General features: G+C 39.8%; 1 protein-coding gene across 3 annotated transcripts in view; it reads right to left on the bottom strand.

The window, feature by feature from the left end:
• The window catches only part of LOC124183590 (protein MTSS 2), a 62,655-nt gene that overhangs the window by 15,662 nt on the left and 24,629 nt on the right, over positions 1–22,364 (bottom strand). The window contains exons 4-14 of one of the 3 annotated variants that reach the window (XM_046572257.1): positions 21,869–21,953; positions 20,145–20,236; positions 16,508–16,776; positions 16,303–16,410; positions 15,991–16,182; positions 15,382–15,516; positions 14,979–15,135; positions 14,549–14,866; positions 14,310–14,446; positions 14,064–14,226; positions 13,584–13,679 (exon numbers count right to left, since the gene is read on the bottom strand). In XM_046572257.1, the coding sequence (XP_046428213.1) occupies positions 13,584–13,679; positions 14,064–14,226; positions 14,310–14,446; positions 14,549–14,866; positions 14,979–15,135; positions 15,382–15,516; positions 15,991–16,182; positions 16,303–16,410; positions 16,508–16,776; positions 20,145–20,236; positions 21,869–21,953 (1,752 nt within the window). The remainder of the gene's footprint in view (positions 1–13,583; positions 13,680–14,063; positions 14,227–14,309; positions 14,447–14,548; positions 14,867–14,978; positions 15,136–15,381; positions 15,517–15,990; positions 16,183–16,302; positions 16,411–16,507; positions 16,777–20,144; positions 20,237–21,868; positions 21,954–22,364) is intronic. The other 2 variants (XM_046572258.1, XM_046572259.1) reach the window with 2 other exon arrangements.

Here is a 22,364-nt window from a genome sequence, read left to right as displayed (position 1 = left end):
CACTTTTCAAAATCGCGAAAATTTTCGCCAAAAATACAAAGGGGTTAACCTTCCTTTTTTTTTGACCAAAAAATTTTTCGTCTCAGAATTGATTTGTATGACCCTTTGCCGACCAATTGGACCCCCAGGAACTCGGAAAACGCAGCGAAAAGAGCGTGGGACCAACAGGAGAGAAATGACGAAGGGAAAAGCACCTGCTGAAAAATGCCGAAAATACTAGTTTATGTTTTTTGGCTGTAACTTTTGATCCGTTGCTCGCAGCGCATTGGGACTGCGCCCAATCGATTTCTCTCGCAAAATTACGTCAGAATTGTGCCAGAAAGAATTTATTCCAGCACTTTTCAAAATCGCGAAAATTTTCGCCAAAAATACAGAGGGGTTAACCCTCCTTTTTTTTTGACCAAAAAATTTTTTGTCTCAGAATTGATTTGTATGACCCTTTGCCGACCAATTGGACCCCCAGGAACTCGGAAAACGCAGCGAAAAGAGCGTGGGACCAACAGGAGAGAAATGACGAAGGGAAAAGCACCTGCTGAAAAATGCCGAAAATACTAGTTTATGTTTTTTGGCTGTAACTTTTGATCCGTTGCTCGCAGCGCATTGGGACTGCGCCCAATCGATTTCTCTCGCAAAATTACGTCAGAATTGTGCCAGAAAGAATTTATTCCAGCACTTTTCAAAATCGCGAAAATTTTCGCCAAAAATACAAAGGGGTTAACCCTCCTTTTTTTTTGACCAAAAAATTTTTCGTCTCAGAATTGATTTGTATGACCCTTTCCCGACCAATTGGACCCCCAGGAACTTGGAAAACGCAGCGGAAAGAGCGTGGGACCAACAGGAGAGAAATGACGAAGGGAAAAGCACCTGCTGAAAAATGCCGAAAATACTAGTTTATGTTTTTTGGCTGTAACTTTTGATCCGTTGCTCGCAGCGCATTGGGACTGCGCCCAATCGATTTCTCTCGCAAAATTACGTCAGAATTGTGCCAGAAAGAATTTATTCCAGCACTTTTCAAAATCGCGAAAATTTTCGCCAAAAATACAAAGGGGTTAACCTTCCTTTTATTTTGACCAAAAAATTTTTCGTCTCAGAATTGATTTGTGTGACCCTTTCCCGACCAATTGGACCCACAGGAACTCGGGAAACGCAGCGAAAAGAGCGTGGGACCAACAGGAGAGAAATGACGAAGGGAAAAGCACCTGCTGAAAAATGCCGAAAATACTAGTTTATGTTTTTTGGCTGTAACTTTTGATCCGTTGCTCGCAGCGCATTGGGACTGCGCCCAATCGATTTCTCTCGCGAAATTACGTCAGAATTGTGCCAGAAAGAATTTATTCCAGCACTTTTCAAAATCGCGAAAATTTTCGCCAAAAATACAAAACCTTCCTTTTTTTCGACCAAAAAATTTTTCGTCTCAGAATTGATTTGTATGACCCTTTCCCGACCAATTGGACCCCCAGGAACTCGGAAAACGCAGCGGAAAGAGCGTGGGACCAACAGGAGAGAAATGACGAAGGGAAAAGCACCTGCTGAAAAATGCCGAAAATACTAGTTTATGTTTTTTGGCTGTAACTTTTGATCCGTTGCTCGCAGCGCATTGGGACTGCGCCCAATCGATTTCTCTCGCAAAATTACGTCAGAATTGTGCCAGAAAGAATTTATTCCAGCACTTTTCGAAATCGCGAAAATTTTCGCCAAAAATACAGAGGGGTTAACCCTCCTTTTTTTTTGACCAAAAAATTTTTTGTCTCAGAATTGATTTGTATGACCCTTTCCCGACCAATTGGACCCCCAGGAACTCGGAAAACGCAGCGGAAAGAGCGTGGGACCAACAGGAGAGAAATGACGAAGGGAAAAGCACCTGCTGAAAAATGCCGAAAATACTAGTTTATGTTTTTTGGCTGTAACTTTTGATCCGTTGCTCGCAGCGCATTGGGACTGCGCCCAATCGATTTCTCTCGCAAAATTACGTCAGAATTGTGCCAGAAAGAATTTATTCCAGCACTTTTCAAAATCGCGAAAATTTTCGCCAAAAATACAAAGGGGTTAACCTTCCTTTTTTTTTGACCAAAAAAGTTTTCGTCTCAGAATTGATTTGTATGACCCTTTGCCGACCAATTGGACCCCCAGGAACTCGGAAAACGCAGCGAAAAGAGCGTGGGACCAACAGGAGAGAAATGACGAAGGGAAAAGCACCTGCTGAAAAATGCCGAAAATACTAGTTTATGTTTTTTGGCTGTAACTTTTGATCCGTTGCTCGCAGCGCATTGGGACTGCGCCCAATCGATTTCTCTCGCAAAATTACGTCAGAATTGTGCCAGAAAGAATTTATTCCAGCACTTTTCAAAATCGCGAAAATTTTCGCCAAAAATACAAAGGGGTTAACCTTCCTTTTTTTTTGACCAAAAAATTTTTCGTCTCAGAATTGATTTGTATGACCCTTTGCCGACCAATTGGACCCCCAGGAACTCGGAAAACGCAGCGAAAAGAGCGTGGGACCAACAGGAGAGAAATGACGAAGGGAAAAGCACCTGCTGAAAAATGCCGAAAATACTAGTTTATGTTTTTTGGCTGTAACTTTTGATCCGTTGCTCGCAGCGCATTGGGACTGCGCCCAATCGATTTCTCTCGCAAAATTACGTCAGAATTGTGCCAGAAAGAATTTATTCCAGCACTTTTCAAAATCGCGAAAATTTTCGCCAAAAATACAAAGGGGTTAACCCTCCTTTTTTTTTGACCAAAAAATTTTTCGTCTCAGAATTGATTTGTATGACCCTTTCCCGACCAATTGGACCCCCAGGAACTTGGAAAACGCAGCGGAAAGAGCGTGGGACCAACAGGAGAGAAATGACGAAGGGAAAAGCACCTGCTGAAAAATGCCGAAAATACTAGTTTATGTTTTTTGGCTGTAACTTTTGATCCGTTGCTCGCAGCGCATTGGGACTGCGCCCAATCGATTTCTCTCGCAAAATTACGTCAGAATTGTGCCAGAAAGAATTTATTCCAGCACTTTTCAAAATCGCGAAAATTTTCGCCAAAAATACAAAGGGGTTAACCTTCCTTTTATTTTGACCAAAAAATTTTTCGTCTCAGAATTGATTTGTGTGACCCTTTCCCGACCAATTGGACCCACAGGAACTCGGGAAACGCAGCGAAAAGAGCTTGGGACCAACAGGAGAGAAATGACGAAGGGAAAAGCACCTGCTGAAAAATGCCGAAAATACTAGTTTATGTTTTTTGGCTGTAACTTTTGATCCGTTGCTCGCAGCGCATTGGGACTGCGCCCAATCGATTTCTCTCGCGAAATTACGTCAGAATTGTGCCAGAAAGAATTTATTCCAGCACTTTTCAAAATCGCGAAAATTTTCGCCAAAAATACAAAACCTTCCTTTTTTTCGACCAAAAAATTTTTCGTCTCAGAATTGATTTGTATGACCCTTTCCCGACCAATTGGACCCCCAGGAACTCGGAAAACGCAGCGGAAAGAGCGTGGGACCAACAGGAGAGAAATGACGAAGGGAAAAGCACCTGCTGAAAAATGCCGAAAATACTAGTTTATGTTTTTTGGCTGTAACTTTTGATCCGTTGCTCGCAGCGCATTGGGACTGCGCCCAATCGATTTCTCTCGCAAAATTACGTCAGAATTGTGCCAGAAAGAATTTATTCCAGCACTTTTCAAAATCGCGAAAATTTTCGCCAAAAATACAAAGGGGTTAACCTTCCTTTTATTTTGACCAAAAAATTTTTCGTCTCAGAATTGATTTGTGTGACCCTTTCCCGACCAATTGGACCCACAGGAACTCGGGAAACGCAGCGAAAAGAGCGTGGGACCAACAGGAGAGAAATGACGAAGGGAAAAGCACCTGCTGAAAAATGCCGAAAATACTAGTTTATGTTTTTTGGCTGTAACTTTTGATCCGTTGCTCGCAGCGCATTGGGACTGCGCCCAATCGATTTCTCTCGCAAAATTACGTCAGAATCGTGCCAGAAAGAATTTATTCCAGCACTTTTCAAAATCGCGAAAATTTTCGCCAAAAATACAAAGGGGTTAACCTTCCTCTTTATTTGACCAAAAAATTTTTCGTCTCAGAATTGATTTGTATGACCCTTTCCCGACCAATTGGACCCCCAGGAACTCGGAAAACGCAGCGAAAAGAGCGTGGGACCAACAGGAGAGAAATGACGAAGGGAAAAGCACCTGCTGAAAAATGCCGAAAATACTAGTTTATGTTTTTTGGCTGTAACTTTTGATCCGTTGCTCGCAGCGCATTGGGACTGCGCCCAATCGATTTCTCTCGCGAAATTACGTCAGAATTGTGCCAGAAAGAATTTATTCCAGCACTTTTCAAAATCGCGAAAATTTTCGCCAAAAATACAAAGGGGTTAACCCTCCTTTTTTTTTGACCAAAAAATTTTTCGTCTCAGAATTGATTTGTATGACCCTTTCCCGACCAATTGGACCCCCAGGAACTCGGAAAACGCAGCGGAAAGAGCGTGGGACCAACAGGAGAGAAATGACGAAGGGAAAAGCACCTGCTGAAAAATGCCGAAAATACTAGTTTATGTTTTTTGGCTGTAACTTTTGATCCGTTGCTCGCAGCGCATTGGGACTGCGCCCAATCGATTTCTCTCGCGAAATTACGTCAGAATTGTGCCAGAAAGAATTTATTCCAGCACTTTTCAAAATCGCGAAAATTTTCGCCAAAAATACAAAACCTTCCTTTTTTTCGACCAAAAAATTTTTCGTCTCAGAATTGATTTGTATGACCCTTTCCCGACCAATTGGACCCCCAGGAACTCGGAAAACGCAGCGGAAAGAGCGTGGGACCAACAGGAGAGAAATGACGAAGGGAAAAGCACCTGCTGAAAAATGCCGAAAATACTAGTTTATGTTTTTTGGCTGTAACTTTTGATCCGTTGCTCGCAGCGCATTGGGACTGCGCCCAATCGATTTCTCTCGCAAAATTACGTCAGAATTGTGCCAGAAAGAATTTATTCCAGCACTTTTCAAAATCGCGAAAATTTTCGCCAAAAATACAAAGGGGTTAACCTTCCTTTTTTTTTGACCAAAAAAGTTTTCGTCTCAGAATTGATTTGTATGACCCTTTGCCGACCAATTGGACCCCCAGGAACTCGGAAAACGCAGCGAAAAGAGCGTGGGACCAACAGGAGAGAAATGACGAAGGGAAAAGCACCTGCTGAAAAATGCCGAAAATACTAGTTTATGTTTTTTGGCTGTAACTTTTGATCCGTTGCTCGCAGCGCATTGGGACTGCGCCCAATCGATTTCTCTCGCAAAATTACGTCAGAATTGTGCCAGAAAGAATTTATTCCAGCACTTTTCAAAATCGCGAAAATTTTCGCCAAAAATACAAAGGGGTTAACCTTCCTTTTTTTTTGACCAAAAAATTTTTCGTCTCAGAATTGATTTGTATGACCCTTTGCCGACCAATTGGACCCCCAGGAACTCGGAAAACGCAGCGAAAAGAGCGTGGGACCAACAGGAGAGAAATGACGAAGGGAAAAGCACCTGCTGAAAAATGCCGAAAATACTAGTTTATGTTTTTTGGCTGTAACTTTTGATCCGTTGCTCGCAGCGCATTGGGACTGCGCCCAATCGATTTCTCTCGCAAAATTACGTCAGAATTGTGCCAGAAAGAATTTATTCCAGCACTTTTCAAAATCGCGAAAATTTTCGCCAAAAATACAAAGGGGTTAACCCTCCTTTTTTTTTGACCAAAAAATTTTTCGTCTCAGAATTGATTTGTATGACCCTTTCCCGACCAATTGGACCCCCAGGAACTTGGAAAACGCAGCGGAAAGAGCGTGGGACCAACAGGAGAGAAATGACGAAGGGAAAAGCACCTGCTGAAAAATGCCGAAAATACTAGTTTATGTTTTTTGGCTGTAACTTTTGATCCGTTGCTCGCAGCGCATTGGGACTGCGCCCAATCGATTTCTCTCGCGAAATTACGTCAGAATTGTGCCAGAAAGAATTTATTCCAGCACTTTTCAAAATCGCGAAAATTTTCGCCAAAAATACAAAACCTTCCTTTTTTTCGACCAAAAAATTTTTCGTCTCAGAATTGATTTGTATGACCCTTTCCCGACCAATTGGACCCCCAGGAACTCGGAAAACGCAGCGGAAAGAGCGTGGGACCAACAGGAGAGAAATGACGAAGGGAAAAGCACCTGCTGAAAAATGCCGAAAATACTAGTTTATGTTTTTTGGCTGTAACTTTTGATCCGTTGCTCGCAGCGCATTGGGACTGCGCCCAATCGATTTCTCTCGCAAAATTACGTCAGAATTGTGCCAGAAAGAATTTATTCCAGCACTTTTCAAAATCGCGAAAATTTTCGCCAAAAATACAAAGGGGTTAACCTTCCTTTTATTTTGACCAAAAAATTTTTCGTCTCAGAATTGATTTGTGTGACCCTTTCCCGACCAATTGGACCCACAGGAACTCGGGAAACGCAGCGAAAAGAGCGTGGGACCAACAGGAGAGAAATGACGAAGGGAAAAGCACCTGCTGAAAAATGCCGAAAATACTAGTTTATGTTTTTTGGCTGTAACTTTTGATCCGTTGCTCGCAGCGCATTGGGACTGCGCCCAATCGATTTCTCTCGCGAAATTACGTCAGAATTGTGCCAGAAAGAATTTATTCCAGCACTTTTCAAAATCGCGAAAATTTTCGCCAAAAATACAAAACCTTCCTTTTTTTCGACCAAAAAATTTTTCGTCTCAGAATTGATTTGTATGACCCTTTCCCGACCAATTGGACCCCCAGGAACTCGGAAAACGCAGCGGAAAGAGCGTGGGACCAACAGGAGAGAAATGACGAAGGGAAAAGCACCTGCTGAAAAATGCCGAAAATACTAGTTTATGTTTTTTGGCTGTAACTTTTGATCCGTTGCTCGCAGCGCATTGGGACTGCGCCCAATCGATTTCTCTCGCAAAATTACGTCAGAATTGTGCCAGAAAGAATTTATTCCAGCACTTTTCAAAATCGCGAAAATTTTCGCCAAAAATACAAAGGGGTTAACCTTCCTTTTATTTTGACCAAAAAATTTTTCGTCTCAGAATTGATTTGTGTGACCCTTTCCCGACCAATTGGACCCACAGGAACTCGGGAAACGCAGCGAAAAGAGCGTGGGACCAACAGGAGAGAAATGACGAAGGGAAAAGCACCTGCTGAAAAATGCCGAAAATACTAGTTTATGTTTTTTGGCTGTAACTTTTGATCCGTTGCTCGCAGCGCATTGGGACTGCGCCCAATCGATTTCTCTCGCAAAATTACGTCAGAATCGTGCCAGAAAGAATTTATTCCAGCACTTTTCAAAATCGCGAAAATTTTCGCCAAAAATACAAAGGGGTTAACCTTCCTCTTTATTTGACCAAAAAATTTTTCGTCTCAGAATTGATTTGTATGACCCTTTCCCGACCAATTGGACCCCCAGGAACTCGGAAAACGCAGCGAAAAGAGCGTGGGACCAACAGGAGAGAAATGACGAAGGGAAAAGCACCTGCTGAAAAATGCCGAAAATACTAGTTTATGTTTTTTGGCTGTAACTTTTGATCCGTTGCTCGCAGCGCATTGGGACTGCGCCCAATCGATTTCTCTCGCGAAATTACGTCAGAATTGTGCCAGAAAGAATTTATTCCAGCACTTTTCAAAATCGCGAAAATTTTCGCCAAAAATACAAAGGGGTTAACCCTCCTTTTTTTTTGACCAAAAAATTTTTCGTCTCAGAATTGATTTGTATGACCCTTTCCCGACCAATTGGACCCCCAGGAACTCGGAAAACGCAGCGGAAAGAGCGTGGGACCAACAGGAGAGAAATGACGAAGGGAAAAGCACCTGCTGAAAAATGCCGAAAATACTAGTTTATGTTTTTTGGCTGTAACTTTTGATCCGTTGCTCGCAGCGCATTGGGACTGCGCCCAATCGATTTCTCTCGCGAAATTACGTCAGAATTGTGCCAGAAAGAATTTATTCCAGCACTTTTCAAAATCGCGAAAATTTTCGCCAAAAATACAAAACCTTCCTTTTTTTCGACCAAAAAATTTTTCGTCTCAGAATTGATTTGTATGACCCTTTCCCGACCAATTGGACCCCCAGGAACTCGGAAAACGCAGCGGAAAGAGCGTGGGACCAACAGGAGAGAAATGACGAAGGGAAAAGCACCTGCTGAAAAATGCCGAAAATACTAGTTTATGTTTTTTGGCTGTAACTTTTGATCCGTTGCTCGCAGCGCATTGGGACTGCGCCCAATCGATTTCTCTCGCAAAATTACGTCAGAATTGTGCCAGAAAGAATTTATTCCAGCACTTTTCAAAATCGCGAAAATTTTCGCCAAAAATACAAAGGGGTTAACCTTCCTTTTTTTTTGACCAAAAAAGTTTTCGTCTCAGAATTGATTTGTATGACCCTTTGCCGACCAATTGGACCCCCAGGAACTCGGAAAACGCAGCGAAAAGAGCGTGGGACCAACAGGAGAGAAATGACGAAGGGAAAAGCACCTGCTGAAAAATGCCGAAAATACTAGTTTATGTTTTTTGGCTGTAACTTTTGATCCGTTGCTCGCAGCGCATTGGGACTGCGCCCAATCGATTTCTCTCGCAAAATTACGTCAGAATTGTGCCAGAAAGAATTTATTCCAGCACTTTTCAAAATCGCGAAAATTTTCGCCAAAAATACAAAGGGGTTAACCTTCCTTTTTTTTTGACCAAAAAATTTTTCGTCTCAGAATTGATTTGTATGACCCTTTGCCGACCAATTGGACCCCCAGGAACTCGGAAAACGCAGCGAAAAGAGCGTGGGACCAACAGGAGAGAAATGACGAAGGGAAAAGCACCTGCTGAAAAATGCCGAAAATACTAGTTTATGTTTTTTGGCTGTAACTTTTGATCCGTTGCTCGCAGCGCATTGGGACTGCGCCCAATCGATTTCTCTCGCAAAATTACGTCAGAATTGTGCCAGAAAGAATTTATTCCAGCACTTTTCAAAATCGCGAAAATTTTCGCCAAAAATACAAAGGGGTTAACCCTCCTTTTTTTTTGACCAAAAAATTTTTCGTCTCAGAATTGATTTGTATGACCCTTTCCCGACCAATTGGACCCCCAGGAACTTGGAAAACGCAGCGGAAAGAGCGTGGGACCAACAGGAGAGAAATGACGAAGGGAAAAGCACCTGCTGAAAAATGCCGAAAATACTAGTTTATGTTTTTTGGCTGTAACTTTTGATCCGTTGCTCGCAGCGCATTGGGACTGCGCCCAATCGATTTCTCTCGCAAAATTACGTCAGAATTGTGCCAGAAAGAATTTATTCCAGCACTTTTCAAAATCGCGAAAATTTTCGCCAAAAATACAAAGGGGTTAACCTTCCTTTTTTTTTGACCAAAAAATTTTTCGTCTCAGAATTGATTTGTATGACCCTTTGCCGACCAATTGGACCCCCAGGAACTCGGAAAACGCAGCGAAAAGAGCGTGGGACCAACAGGAGAGAAATGACGAAGGGAAAAGCACCTGCTGAAAAATGCCGAAAATACTAGTTTATGTTTTTTGGCTGTAACTTTTGATCCGTTGCTCGCAGCGCATTGGGACTGCGCCCAATCGATTTCTCTCGCAAAATTACGTCAGAATTGTGCCAGAAAGAATTTATTCCAGCACTTTTCAAAATCGCGAAAATTTTCGCCAAAAATACAAAGGGGTTAACCCTCCTTTTTTTTTGACCAAAAAATTTTTCGTCTCAGAATTGATTTGTATGACCCTTTCCCGACCAATTGGACCCCCAGGAACTTGGAAAACGCAGCGGAAAGAGCGTGGGACCAACAGGAGAGAAATGACGAAGGGAAAAGCACCTGCTGAAAAATGCCGAAAATACTAGTTTATGTTTTTTGGCTGTAACTTTTGATCCGTTGCTCGCAGCGCATTGGGACTGCGCCCAATCGATTTCTCTCGCAAAATTACGTCAGAATTGTGCCAGAAAGAATTTATTCCAGCACTTTTCAAAATCGCGAAAATTTTCGCCAAAAATACAAAGGGGTTAACCTTCCTTTTATTTTGACCAAAAAATTTTTCGTCTCAGAATTGATTTGTGTGACCCTTTCCCGACCAATTGGACCCACAGGAACTCGGGAAACGCAGCGAAAAGAGCGTGGGACCAACAGGAGAGAAATGACGAAGGGAAAAGCACCTGCTGAAAAATGCCGAAAATACTAGTTTATGTTTTTTGGCTGTAACTTTTGATCCGTTGCTCGCAGCGCATTGGGACTGCGCCCAATCGATTTCTCTCGCGAAATTACGTCAGAATTGTGCCAGAAAGAATTTATTCCAGCACTTTTCAAAATCGCGAAAATTTTCGCCAAAAATACAAAACCTTCCTTTTTTTCGACCAAAAAATTTTTCGTCTCAGAATTGATTTGTATGACCCTTTCCCGACCAATTGGACCCCCAGGAACTCGGAAAACGCAGCGGAAAGAGCGTGGGACCAACAGGAGAGAAATGACGAAGGGAAAAGCACCTGCTGAAAAATGCCGAAAATACTAGTTTATGTTTTTTGGCTGTAACTTTTGATCCGTTGCTCGCAGCGCATTGGGACTGCGCCCAATCGATTTCTCTCGCAAAATTACGTCAGAATTGTGCCAGAAAGAATTTATTCCAGCACTTTTCAAAATCGCGAAAATTTTCGCCAAAAATACAAAGGGGTTAACCTTCCTTTTATTTTGACCAAAAAATTTTTCGTCTCAGAATTGATTTGTGTGACCCTTTCCCGACCAATTGGACCCACAGGAACTCGGGAAACGCAGCGAAAAGAGCGTGGGACCAACAGGAGAGAAATGACGAAGGGAAAAGCACCTGCTGAAAAATGCCGAAAATACTAGTTTATGTTTTTTGGCTGTAACTTTTGATCCGTTGCTCGCAGCGCATTGGGACTGCGCCCAATCGATTTCTCTCGCAAAATTACGTCAGAATTGTGCCAGAAAGAATTTATTCCAGCACTTTTCAAAATCGCGAAAATTTTCGCCAAAAATACAAAGGGGTTAACCTTCCTCTTTATTTGACCAAAAAATTTTTCGTCTCAGAATTGATTTGTATGACCCTTTCCCGACCAATTGGACCCCCAGGAACTCGGAAAACGCAGCGAAAAGAGCGTGGGACCAACAGGAGAGAAATGACGAAGGGAAAAGCACCTGCTGAAAAATGCCGAAAATACTAGTTTATGTTTTTTGGCTGTAACTTTTGATCCGTTGCTCGCAGCGCATTGGGACTGCGCCCAATCGATTTCTCTCGCGAAATTACGTCAGAATTGTGCCAGAAAGAATTTATTCCAGCACTTTTCAAAATCGCGAAAATTTTCGCCAAAAATACAAAGGGGTTAACCCTCCTTTTTTTTTGACCAAAAAATTTTTCGTCTCAGAATTGATTTGTATGACCCTTTCCCGACCAATTGGACCCCCAGGAACTCGGAAAACGCAGCGGAAAGAGCGTGGGACCAACAGGAGAGAAATGACGAAGGGAAAAGCACCTGCTGAAAAATGCCGAAAATACTAGTTTATGTTTTTTGGCTGTAACTTTTGATCCGTTGCTCGCAGCGCATTGGGACTGCGCCCAATCGATTTCTCTCGCGAAATTACGTCAGAATTGTGCCAGAAAGAATTTATTCCAGCACTTTTCAAAATCGCGAAAATTTTTGCCAAAAATACAAAACCTTCCTTTTTTTCGACCAAAAAATTTTTCGTCTCAGAATTGATTTGTATGACCCTTTCCCGACCAATTGGACCCCCAGGAACTCGGAAAACGCAGCGGAAAGAGCGTGGGACCAACAGGAGAGAAATGACGAAGGGAAAAGCACCTGCTGAAAAATGCCGAAAATACTAGTTTATGTTTTTTGGCTGTAACTTTTGATCCGTTGCTCGCAGCGCATTGGGACTGCGCCCAATCGATTTCTCTCGCAAAATTACGTCAGAATTGTGCCAGAAAGAATTTATTCCAGCACTTTTCAAAATCGCGAAAATTTTCGCCAAAAATACAAAGGGGTTAACCTTCCTTTTATTTTGACCAAAAAATTTTTCGTCTCAGAATTGATTTGTGTGACCCTTTCCCGACCAATTGGACCCACAGGAACTCGGGAAACGCAGCGAAAAGAGCGTGGGACCAACAGGAGAGAAATGACGAAGGGAAAAGCACCTGCTGAAAAATGCCGAAAATACTAGTTTATGTTTTTTGGCTGTAACTTTTGATCCGTTGCTCGCAGCGCATTGGGACTGCGCCCAATCGATTTCTCTCGCAAAATTACGTCAGAATTGTGCCAGAAAGAATTTATTTCAGCACTTTTCAAAATCGCGAAAATTTTCGCCAAAAATACAAAGGGGTTAACCTTCCTTTTTTTTTGACCAAAAAAGTTTTCGTCTCAGAATTGATTTGTATGACCCTTTCCCGACCAATTGGACCACCAGGAACTCGGAAAACGCAGCGAAAATAGCGTGGAACCAACAGGAGAGAAATTACGACGAAAACACCAGCAGCAAAGAAATGACGAAAAAAACTTCTTCGTTCTTTGGCCTCACCACCCGATCCGTAGATCTCAGCGTCTTTGGATGGCACGATATTGATATCTCTCTCTCAAAATCACGTCGGAATGTCACATCGAAGAATGGATTCCAGTATTTCTGAAAATCTTCGAAATCTTCAGAAAAAATTTAAAATGAATCACCTCCTCATTTTCATGCCAAGCAAAAAAATGTCCGTCCGTCAAACATGTTCTGGCTTCACTGAGCTTAACCCAGGTAATTCGAGGGGAAATAGTGGAAGGTTTGTGTGAAAATAACACAATATCAAGATTACAAAATGCCAGCACAATTATGAGGAAGAAAAAATCAGCGGCTGCTATACTTCATTTCAATATGGATTTACAGTTCAAGTAGACGGATTCCGAATGCGTTTAACGGCTATCATGCCACATATCACATGCAATTATAAATAAAAACACACAAAAACACTATACTTCCATGGAAAAGTAAAGAACTGGTATGAAATCGTGATGAGAGTTTCGCCATTTCGGCATGTCATGCCACTCGCATATATTCACTTGAATCCGAAAGTTTCAAAGATGCTTTCGTTGAGAATTTCATTTAGAAGACGGTTGTTACATTTGTTTGTCACATCTCGGATCCATAGACCTACATATTTGGTTGGGATAAAGGTCAAAAGAACATGACAAATTACCAAAAATAGGTGGTTTTTAGCGGAAAATTGAAATGAAATAGAGTAATTTCCGAGGAAAAGGGGAACCACTGTGAAGCCTGCATATATCACTTGAAGTGAATGTAAAGACTGAGGTACATGCTTTCGCTTTATCACTTCACCTTATTGTACTTATGCTCAAAAAAAAGTCGTATGCACCTACGGTTATTAATTAGCAATAACGCATATTAAAGCTTCACTGCATTTTATTTGTAGCAGTTCACAAAATTAGAATTTTCAAATAGCCATACCAATTCTTTATAATCGTTACATTACAATAGAAATGCTGTGCAAATAGACCAGAAGATGCCAGCGGAAATGGGGATGCAGGACTCACCACTCATGGACACTGGACGGCGTAATGATGTATTGGTAGCATTTTCATGACGCAAAATACACTCGAAACCAGAACGTTCTTCGTTGTCCATAGTAACTACGCAAACACATGCAGAGCATATAAGCCATTCAATACAAATCACAAAAAATAAGCTGGATAACAATAAAACGCTCAACAAAATCATTAATAATATAATGACAGACACGGAAAACAACAAAATTTAAGTTTTTCTATATCTCTTTCTCCAAGTTTCAGTGCTCTACACAATCTCAAAATGATAAAGAAAAAACACACGTAACACCATGCCGTCACGTTCCGTATCTGAATTCAATACTAAAATACTTTCTGATACGAGCAGAATAAATGTTTCGAGCTAAGATGATACCACGATGCACGTCTCAATATGCATGAACGAAAATGACGAGGCAATGCAACTGATACACATAAAATGATGAAAATCACGTGGCCAAAATTCTTTACCTTTCTCCTGTTGATTGGTTGTATTTTCTTCTTCAGCTCCTTGGGATGGGTTTTGGGAAAGTTGTTGAACGTGAGGAAGAGTTGTCTGACTACCGTAACCACTGCTGGACTCCAGACTGGACTCAGAAGTTAAACTGCCACCATCCTTCTCCGGAGCATCAGCCTGCGATGAACAATTATTGAAGAATATTGAAACCGGTGAATCGCGAGTGGGTAAATTAAACTCTGCTCCACTAGTACGCCTACCTTATCGCTAACGGCGCTAGAAGTTGGTGGTGGTGGAGGCGGAAGCTGTTGCATTTCTTGGGCACGACTAGCAGCGAGGTTAGCCAGTTCGTGCATATTAACATACATCGGTTGCTGAAGCTGATGTGAAGTCAATTCTGAAAATCATTTTCGACAAATTTAGATTCCGTCGATTCACACCAAAGCGGTGAAAAAAACCTGTGATATAATTAGAAATAAAGATATGAGGAAATATAAACCTTTGGCTAAGTGTGCGGGCAAGGGCAGCTTAGGTTTTCCTCTGGGACTTCCCGGCGGTTCATTTTTAGCCGGAACAACGGGCCGCTCTAGGCTAGAGCAGCGGCTCGGTATTGGTGGCTTGTTATTTCTTAATTGCACACGATTTTGTTGATTTTGCAAATTATTGTGTTGCTGGTTCGAAGACGAGCAAGACGATGACGATGATACTGGAGATGCTGGTTGACTGTGACAACATGTTGTGCCTGTGACAGTTCCCTCTGGTGCTTGGAAGGTATAAACGCTAAGGGCGGGACGCTGGTGATGACCTTTTTCATATGCTGAAATAGATTCAACAGTTTTCGATTTTAGTTTGTTTATTTAGAAAGTTTAAGAAACTTGGCTGCCAAAAATGTCACATTCATCTATTCAAAAATAGAAACATCGTCTCACCGGAAGATATAGTATGCGGTCGTTCGTTGACCACATTTTGGCTTTGCCTGTCAAATTGAATGGAAGATTCCTGCAGATCTGGCCATGTTGAAGTTGTCACAGGCCTCATCGTAGTTGATCCAGTACTCTGGTTACTATGGGAAGATACGTTGGATACCTAGAAACAAATCTTTGTTATTGAACACAATTTATGTTGAGCGTCACACAATGAAAATGTGTTTAACAGAACACGAGGCTTTGATTTCTGGTTTGGATATACAACGAAAATGCAGTTTGTGCTTCTCATTGCACAAAAAAAACGGTTGACTTGACTAAAGAAAAGTTAAATTAACTTAAAAATAAAAAACACAATGTCCATTAACCAGAAAAATGGTACTGATATTTCTGTCAAACGTTTTGTTACCTGATGTTCAGTGATCGGTTGAGCATATAGAGTATCTTGAGAAGTGAACCCAGAATCTCGTGAACATCCACTGGTCAAGTGGCGCATTGTGACCATCCCACTTGTGCTGATTGGCCTTACAGATACACCAACAGGCTACACAGTACAACATCAACTACTTGCATTCATTTGCTAAGCTATAGCAATACCGACTTTAAATAAACTCATAAAATATAAGCACAAAATAAATGACTGAGAAATTATTGAATAAATAATATGCGTATATCCTCTGAGTGTCATAACAAAATGGATGTTGAAAAATAAAAAAAGAAAATAAAACAAAGGGAAAAAGTGAATTGAAATTCATCTAAATGCGCTAACATTAACATACACTAAAAACTCTTTTGTGCATGCTGCTTGTCGAGTGATAGCAAAAAAAAAAAAAAATAATAAAAAATCAACAAGTTTCAGGTATGTCGCTATAATCACCGGCGAACGAAGAGGCGAGATGAAAGAATTCTACAACATACAACGCCGAGTAGGGGAGTAACAATTATAGCATTTACAATACCGACATACAGAAGGAATCGAACGGTGCGAATGAATTGATAACCATCGTTAATTCTTTACCTGAGACAAAGATCTGTGCCAGGGATGTCCGGAAGGACTTGGATGACTTTTGCACGAGCCGCTGCTGCTGCTGGTCAGCGAACTGATGGAGCACATAGAACTCTTTCGTGATCCCAAAGACAGCGAAGGACTGGAAGGTGGCGTGGTCAGGGACCACTGTGTGGTGTCGCATCCCTTAATATCCGTGATTACCTGAAAGACACGCAATGCTCAACACAGAATCAGACACAAGATTCGAATTTTTATTAAAAACTAAAACGCGGACGGTGTATTACAAGGACAAATAGTAGTTGAAATTGTAATTATAATTACTTGTTCGGAGGCAGGCGGTAAGTGGTTCGGCGAAGCTGTATGCCTTTGCAATTGATCGGATACTTCTTGAAGGTGTGTCAACTCCATAAGCATAGCGATTTCCTCGTCCTAATTATACAAATCACAATTATTGATTAGTTTGTTTTTTTGTTCTACAACAATGATTTTATTGTGACAATAATCTATCTATAAATTCAATACCGACCAATACAGGTTTGAGGAACCTGGCGAGTAAACAAAAACGACCACGTTCCTCGACGAGAGCGGCTCTCACAGCTTTCCTCTCAGTTTCTTCCAGACTGATTCGCTTTTCCCTCACTACAGCTGCCGATGATTCCAGCAGTTTACACAATTCCAAATCACCGCCGGTACATTGTCCCTGACCCTGTCCGTGAATCTTTCGAGCTTTCTTTTTCTGCAGCCGCAGAGTATCGGTCGAACGTTTTTTCAGTTCTGTTTTTGCTTTTTTGTATTCTGGAATAGAAAGAAGCGTGCCGATTAAGAAAAAATTACTTTCTACAGAGGCGCGTCCAAAAGTTGGATATATATTGAAGTTCAAAAAATTCAAACTGTATCAGAATGTGCCACCGTTTAAGGTTTATAAAAAAAAAAAGGTAGAAATTATCTATTTTCCTAAACTTTGCATATCGACGAGCTTCGAAATAAAATTTAACATGACTACCCAAATTTTTTTGAATACTATTCTGGCCCGGGGATCGTCGCTGCCTTAAGCCGAAAAAGGGGTTGTTCAACCCCTGAAATAACGTGCGCACGTTGCTGCTTTTAGCATGTGAAAATGTCATTAAAGTAATGCACCCCGCTTATCTAGGATGTAGCCATGGGCGTGTTAAAAGATGATTCATTGTTATTTGTATTTAAAACGCAAAGGGGATGCCTGCAGTGTCGCGTTTCCTGCACACTATATTATTATACGTATACATTCTAACGCGAAGTCGTCTCCTTCCATCCAGCAGCAGTAGCATCAGCATCATCGGCAAGAGGGTCGAAAGGACTGGGGGAATTCGTAATAACCAAGCCTTCTATTAGCATATTAATCATTTATCAAATGATACGCATGTCCCACCCCTTTTTAAAGAGACAAGAAGAACGAAGAAATTTCAATCTAGTACGGCAAGAAAAAAGCATAAGAAAAATAAGGTGAAAAAAAATAAATAAAAATACATTTTTTTTTTTTTTTTAGAACTATATTTTTCGACTGTGGCAAAAAATGACAATAGTTAAGAAACATCAGAGAGCTACTTATAAACCTTGAATTTATTCAGTTACCACCACTTTACAATGATAAAACAACAATTAACGATTGTAACCGTTACATTATTTCCAATCTATACGTCTAACTATACACTAAAACTAACGATAAATGAAACGTCAATTTTTTTCTTCCGCTTTCCTTTTTTTTTCACTCTCTGCACCGTCTTCTGAATTTCCGCTATTTATTTAACAAGAAGAATCGATCGACATACCAAACCACTCTATTAGCCTGTTCAAAAATAGAAATGAATAATAATCGCTTAGCAGTCCGTCCGTAAGCAGATGTTATTAGGCGTAGATAAATATGCAAAGCAAAAAAGGAAAAAAATAAGAAACAAAATAAAACCGTCAATAAGCGATTAGCCAACCGAGCAATGCATCCAGCGGTAACATCATCGCCGCATCGGTACATTTTAATTTGCATGGAAATCCGACCTCGACCAGCCAAATTTCATACTTGTAGTTGATAATAAATAAGAAAAATAACAAGTTTACAATAACGATGTAAATTACAGCAATCGCAGAGTTGTTTTTTTTTTTTTAACTAACGGAATTATTTAAAAAATAATATTTCTGAACAGGCAATGTGGCGCGACTCAAGTAGATAAATTTTCGTTGTAAATTGTGCAATATGACACATATGCATGTATACATATACTGTAGTATGTAAGAGATCGCGTAATGACCGTTTAGTCGTATTAAGACGGAAACTTTTATCTTATAACGGAGAGGAAACGAGAAATATATCACGTCATACGCGATGTTCAGTTTCTCCAAATATGTATTATATATATATGTATATAAACCAAGGACTTGGAAGGATGGCGGCATTTTAGTAGAGCTCGATGTTGGAGATGTACAAGCGTGATAAATGTTTGAAAGAGACGGGTTTGAAAGGTCGTGAGAATAGTGCGACTCTTCTATGCAATATAAATTCACTTCGCCTCGTCTATTATCCGCACGTTGCGATCGGAAGTTTGAATAAAATCACAAAGAACAAGCTTTGTATTTCGTATTCGTGTCGTATTGATAAATAAATAAATAAATAAATATGTTTTTGCCGAATTGATCGAAAAGTGAAGAGACAAAAAAGAAAAAAAAACAAACCTTGGGCGATTTTAGCTGTTCCAGTTTCCATAAGTCTTGCGCGGTTTAATACAATGCATGACGCATTTAAACAGAAATTTATATTAAGCATAACCTTTTCAAATTCGAAACTTCAACATCCCGTCCCTCCATAAAAAATTTCAAAATTTACAAAGTCGAAATGCAGAAGCCCACAGTCCGCAGTCAGAATTCTAACAACTCCATATAGATCTTCTCTACATTTCAAGAATTATATATTCACATCTTCGAAAATTCTATAATTTTTCTACCCTCGGGCATTTTACTTTTTTCTTTTTTTTTCTTTTTTTTTTCTGACCTCACTCCCGTATCACGTCTACCCTCAAAGATCGACTCGCACCCTTCGTCCATACAGGCGAGTGAACAGGAGGAAAGAAAGAAAAGGAAAGAAAGAAAAGAAATAAAGAAAATAATAATAATAGTGATAAAAAAAAAAAAAAAAAAAAAAAGAGTATAAAAGTGTATAAGTGCGATAAGGGGGAATTTGTTTCTACTACCCCTGCATTTCCCTCTACGAATGAATCGAGCCGCGTTCCCCTAGCGGGCATCTCGGCGGTAATCATGCGACTAGGGGTGTAAAATAGGTAAAAGGTTTTTGGGGAGGGGGGGGGGGGGGGGGGGGGGGGGGGGTGAAAAAAGGAAAAGAGAAAATGAGAAAGACGCGGGCGGCAAGGGTTTTCAGATCGGAAACGCAAGGGTCGAATTGAACTCCAGGCGATGGTGGTGAAGATGAAGATGAAGATGAAGATGAAGCAGCGGAAGCAGCATCAGCAGCAGCGAGCGGATGGCCAATAAAGGGCACACCGAGTTACCTTCAATTATTACACCAGTTGAACCCTTCCCTAATTGACTTTGATCAACCGGAAGTTACCCTCTCACCCCGTATGAACAAGGTACATAATATATTCGCCATATACCCAAGAATATTACGTACGTTATACACCCCCGGCTTATTTTTACACACCCTTCAATTTTCGAATTTTCAACCCTTATATATATATATGTATATATATAAGTGTAAAAATAACCCTGAACAAAGATACACAACGAAATTTCACCTCTGCGCGTAATTTTTTTATTTTACTTTTTTACGGAACCTGGCGAAGCAAAAATTAATTTGAAAAGAAAAAAATTAGCTTAATAAGTAAAAAACTTGCTAAACTCGTTGTTGCAAATTACTTTTTTTTTCTTTTTTTTTTTCTTGTTACGTTTTTCGTTTGTTTTTTTAATCTTATTCCGGACCCCCCCCCCGATTTCTTTGCACGTTTGTTAAAGACACTTTGAAAAATATGCCTGATTATAATTAACATGTATGCATACTATATTCGAATAGCGTATTTAAATTAAATCGGACGTACATTACATACGCGTAATGTGGATATAATGTGAGTGGCAAATAGGAAGTACGAAGTTAAGTATGAATAAATATCAACGGTCTTACTCACCTTTAGCGTGCTCCTTGTCCAAATTGACGAGCGATTTCTTCCAATCTTCGAGTTTCTCCTGAAGCGGCATAACGAGGCATTCCATGATGGCACTGACCAAAGGGAAAAAGAAGAAAGAAATATGTCACGTGTGTACGGAGAGGAAAAAACTGAGCATAAAAAAACGCACAAAAAATAAAAAAAATAAAATATATACACGCAATGTAAACCAGGTGAATCGTACAGACAGACCTTTTCAAACAACTCCTTCGTCGCTACGCGTATAATTATTGTTATTAAGATTTCTTATTTTTTTTTTTTACATCTTTTATATTATCATTGTTATTATTATTAACATAGTGTAAAAGATTATTTAACGTGCCGCGACAGTGAAATTGCCATAAACGGTTGTAGCATGGTGGCGGATGTAAATAACATAAATTAAAACTGCGGATGGAAAATCGATAGAAAAAAATAAATAGATAAATAAATAAAAAAAAAAAAAAATCGCTGTCATCTGCACGTAACAATGAGCACGAGTGACGGTAAATTTATACCGCTGCATCGACAAATGCACATTACGTACGTACGTACATTAAATTATAAAACACGTATCGTCGGGGAAAAAGGAGAATAAATATGACGGAACATTCATGCGGCAGTAAAACAACGATGATGAAAAACAAAATTCTATACCTAACGCATCTGAATATTTATTAGATATATAATATTATGTATACGCGTGTATGTGTGTGTATAATTTATAATTAATAACGGTAAGAACATGTGCGGAGGATCTGAAAAGTATATTGTTCCTGTGTAATGATATTTTTATTAATTACATCTCATGGACGTCAACCTACGTTTGAGAAAATTGGCTAGATGAATAACGAGCAAAAAAACTAAGAAAGAGAAAATCATCGCGATAACATCAAGAACGAGATATCGAGAAAGAAAAACGAATGTTCCTCTTTTTTTCTTCCTTTCTTTTTTTTTTTTTTTTTTTTTTTATCACAAAATGGATGTAAAATTTTTCATTCCACCCAACACGCGAATAAAATTATCGTCGACCTAAATTAGACAATCTGCAGCGTAATGATATGATAGTAGTTTATTTCCCTCTAATACTCATTACAAGAATATACAAAATTTTATAATTATATGTCCAAATAACGTATGCCGGTAAAATACTAATTACAGAGAGCGGCAAGTTTTTTTAACAATCATCAATTTAAAATTTTTTATCAAACGTTGACATAAAAAAAAAAAAAAAAAAGAAGAAAAATAAATAAAAATTTATTGCCCTGAAATTAGGATATACAAATGCATACGTATGTGAGAAAAAATATTAACAATTTACATGTTCCGAGAGGTGAGAGATGTTATTCAGCACGCGTGTAAGCGTAAATATAACACATCGACGTTCGTGGATGAAATTAGTGTGTATTTGCCGCAGGTAAACTTAAATCATCTTTCCTGACGTTGATTTTAACAAAAAATTTTACGGACTTAAAAAAAAAAAATAAATAAAACGCGCGTGTCCTTAAATTTCTCTAGTTTTTTCTTTCCTTCAAACTTCTCTCCGTTTCTCTGTTTCTCAAACCCAAAAACCTAATTCGTAAGATTCTACGTACATAAGGAATTGAGGGGGAAAAAAAATAAATTAAATAAATTAACTAAAATAAAACTGTGACAATTCATCGTACAACGTACGTATTATTGGTTTGTTTGATTTTTCTTTTTACCTTGTGAACGTTTTCATACGAGCCTCGACTGCCTTGTGACGTAGACATATCCTTGTCAGTGCTGTACCAATTTCTTTGGTAGCTCCTGAAAGTGAAAAATATAACAACGATGTAACGATAATTATCGTCAAAATTACACACGCGTCAACCTGTATTACATCTACATACACTGAAATACGACAACGACAACAACAACGACAACAATAATAATAATAATGGAAGTAAAAATAAGCGATTGAATATCGTTAAATTATTCCAGAGGCATTTCAACGACGCGCGGAAGGTGATTTTAAATTTCATTTTACAACCCGAATTACGTTACAGAAGATGGTCGTCCATACGTGAACGATTTCTCACCTACGTGCAAGTATTTTCAACAATAATAGTAAAAATAATAATAACAATAACATCTACACGTATAATCGAAAGAAATATCAGTAGAACGATGCACGAGACATTTATAAATGTGATTTTTCAATGAAACTTTCCAGTTCGT

Source organism: Neodiprion fabricii, chromosome 5 (assembly GCF_021155785.1).
Source record: "Neodiprion fabricii isolate iyNeoFabr1 chromosome 5, iyNeoFabr1.1, whole genome shotgun sequence".
In the NCBI taxonomy this organism is placed as follows: Eukaryota; Metazoa; Arthropoda; class Insecta; order Hymenoptera; family Diprionidae; genus Neodiprion; species Neodiprion fabricii.
Note: the sequence above shows the minus strand (reverse complement) of the source record. Positions and strands in the feature narration are given on the sequence as shown.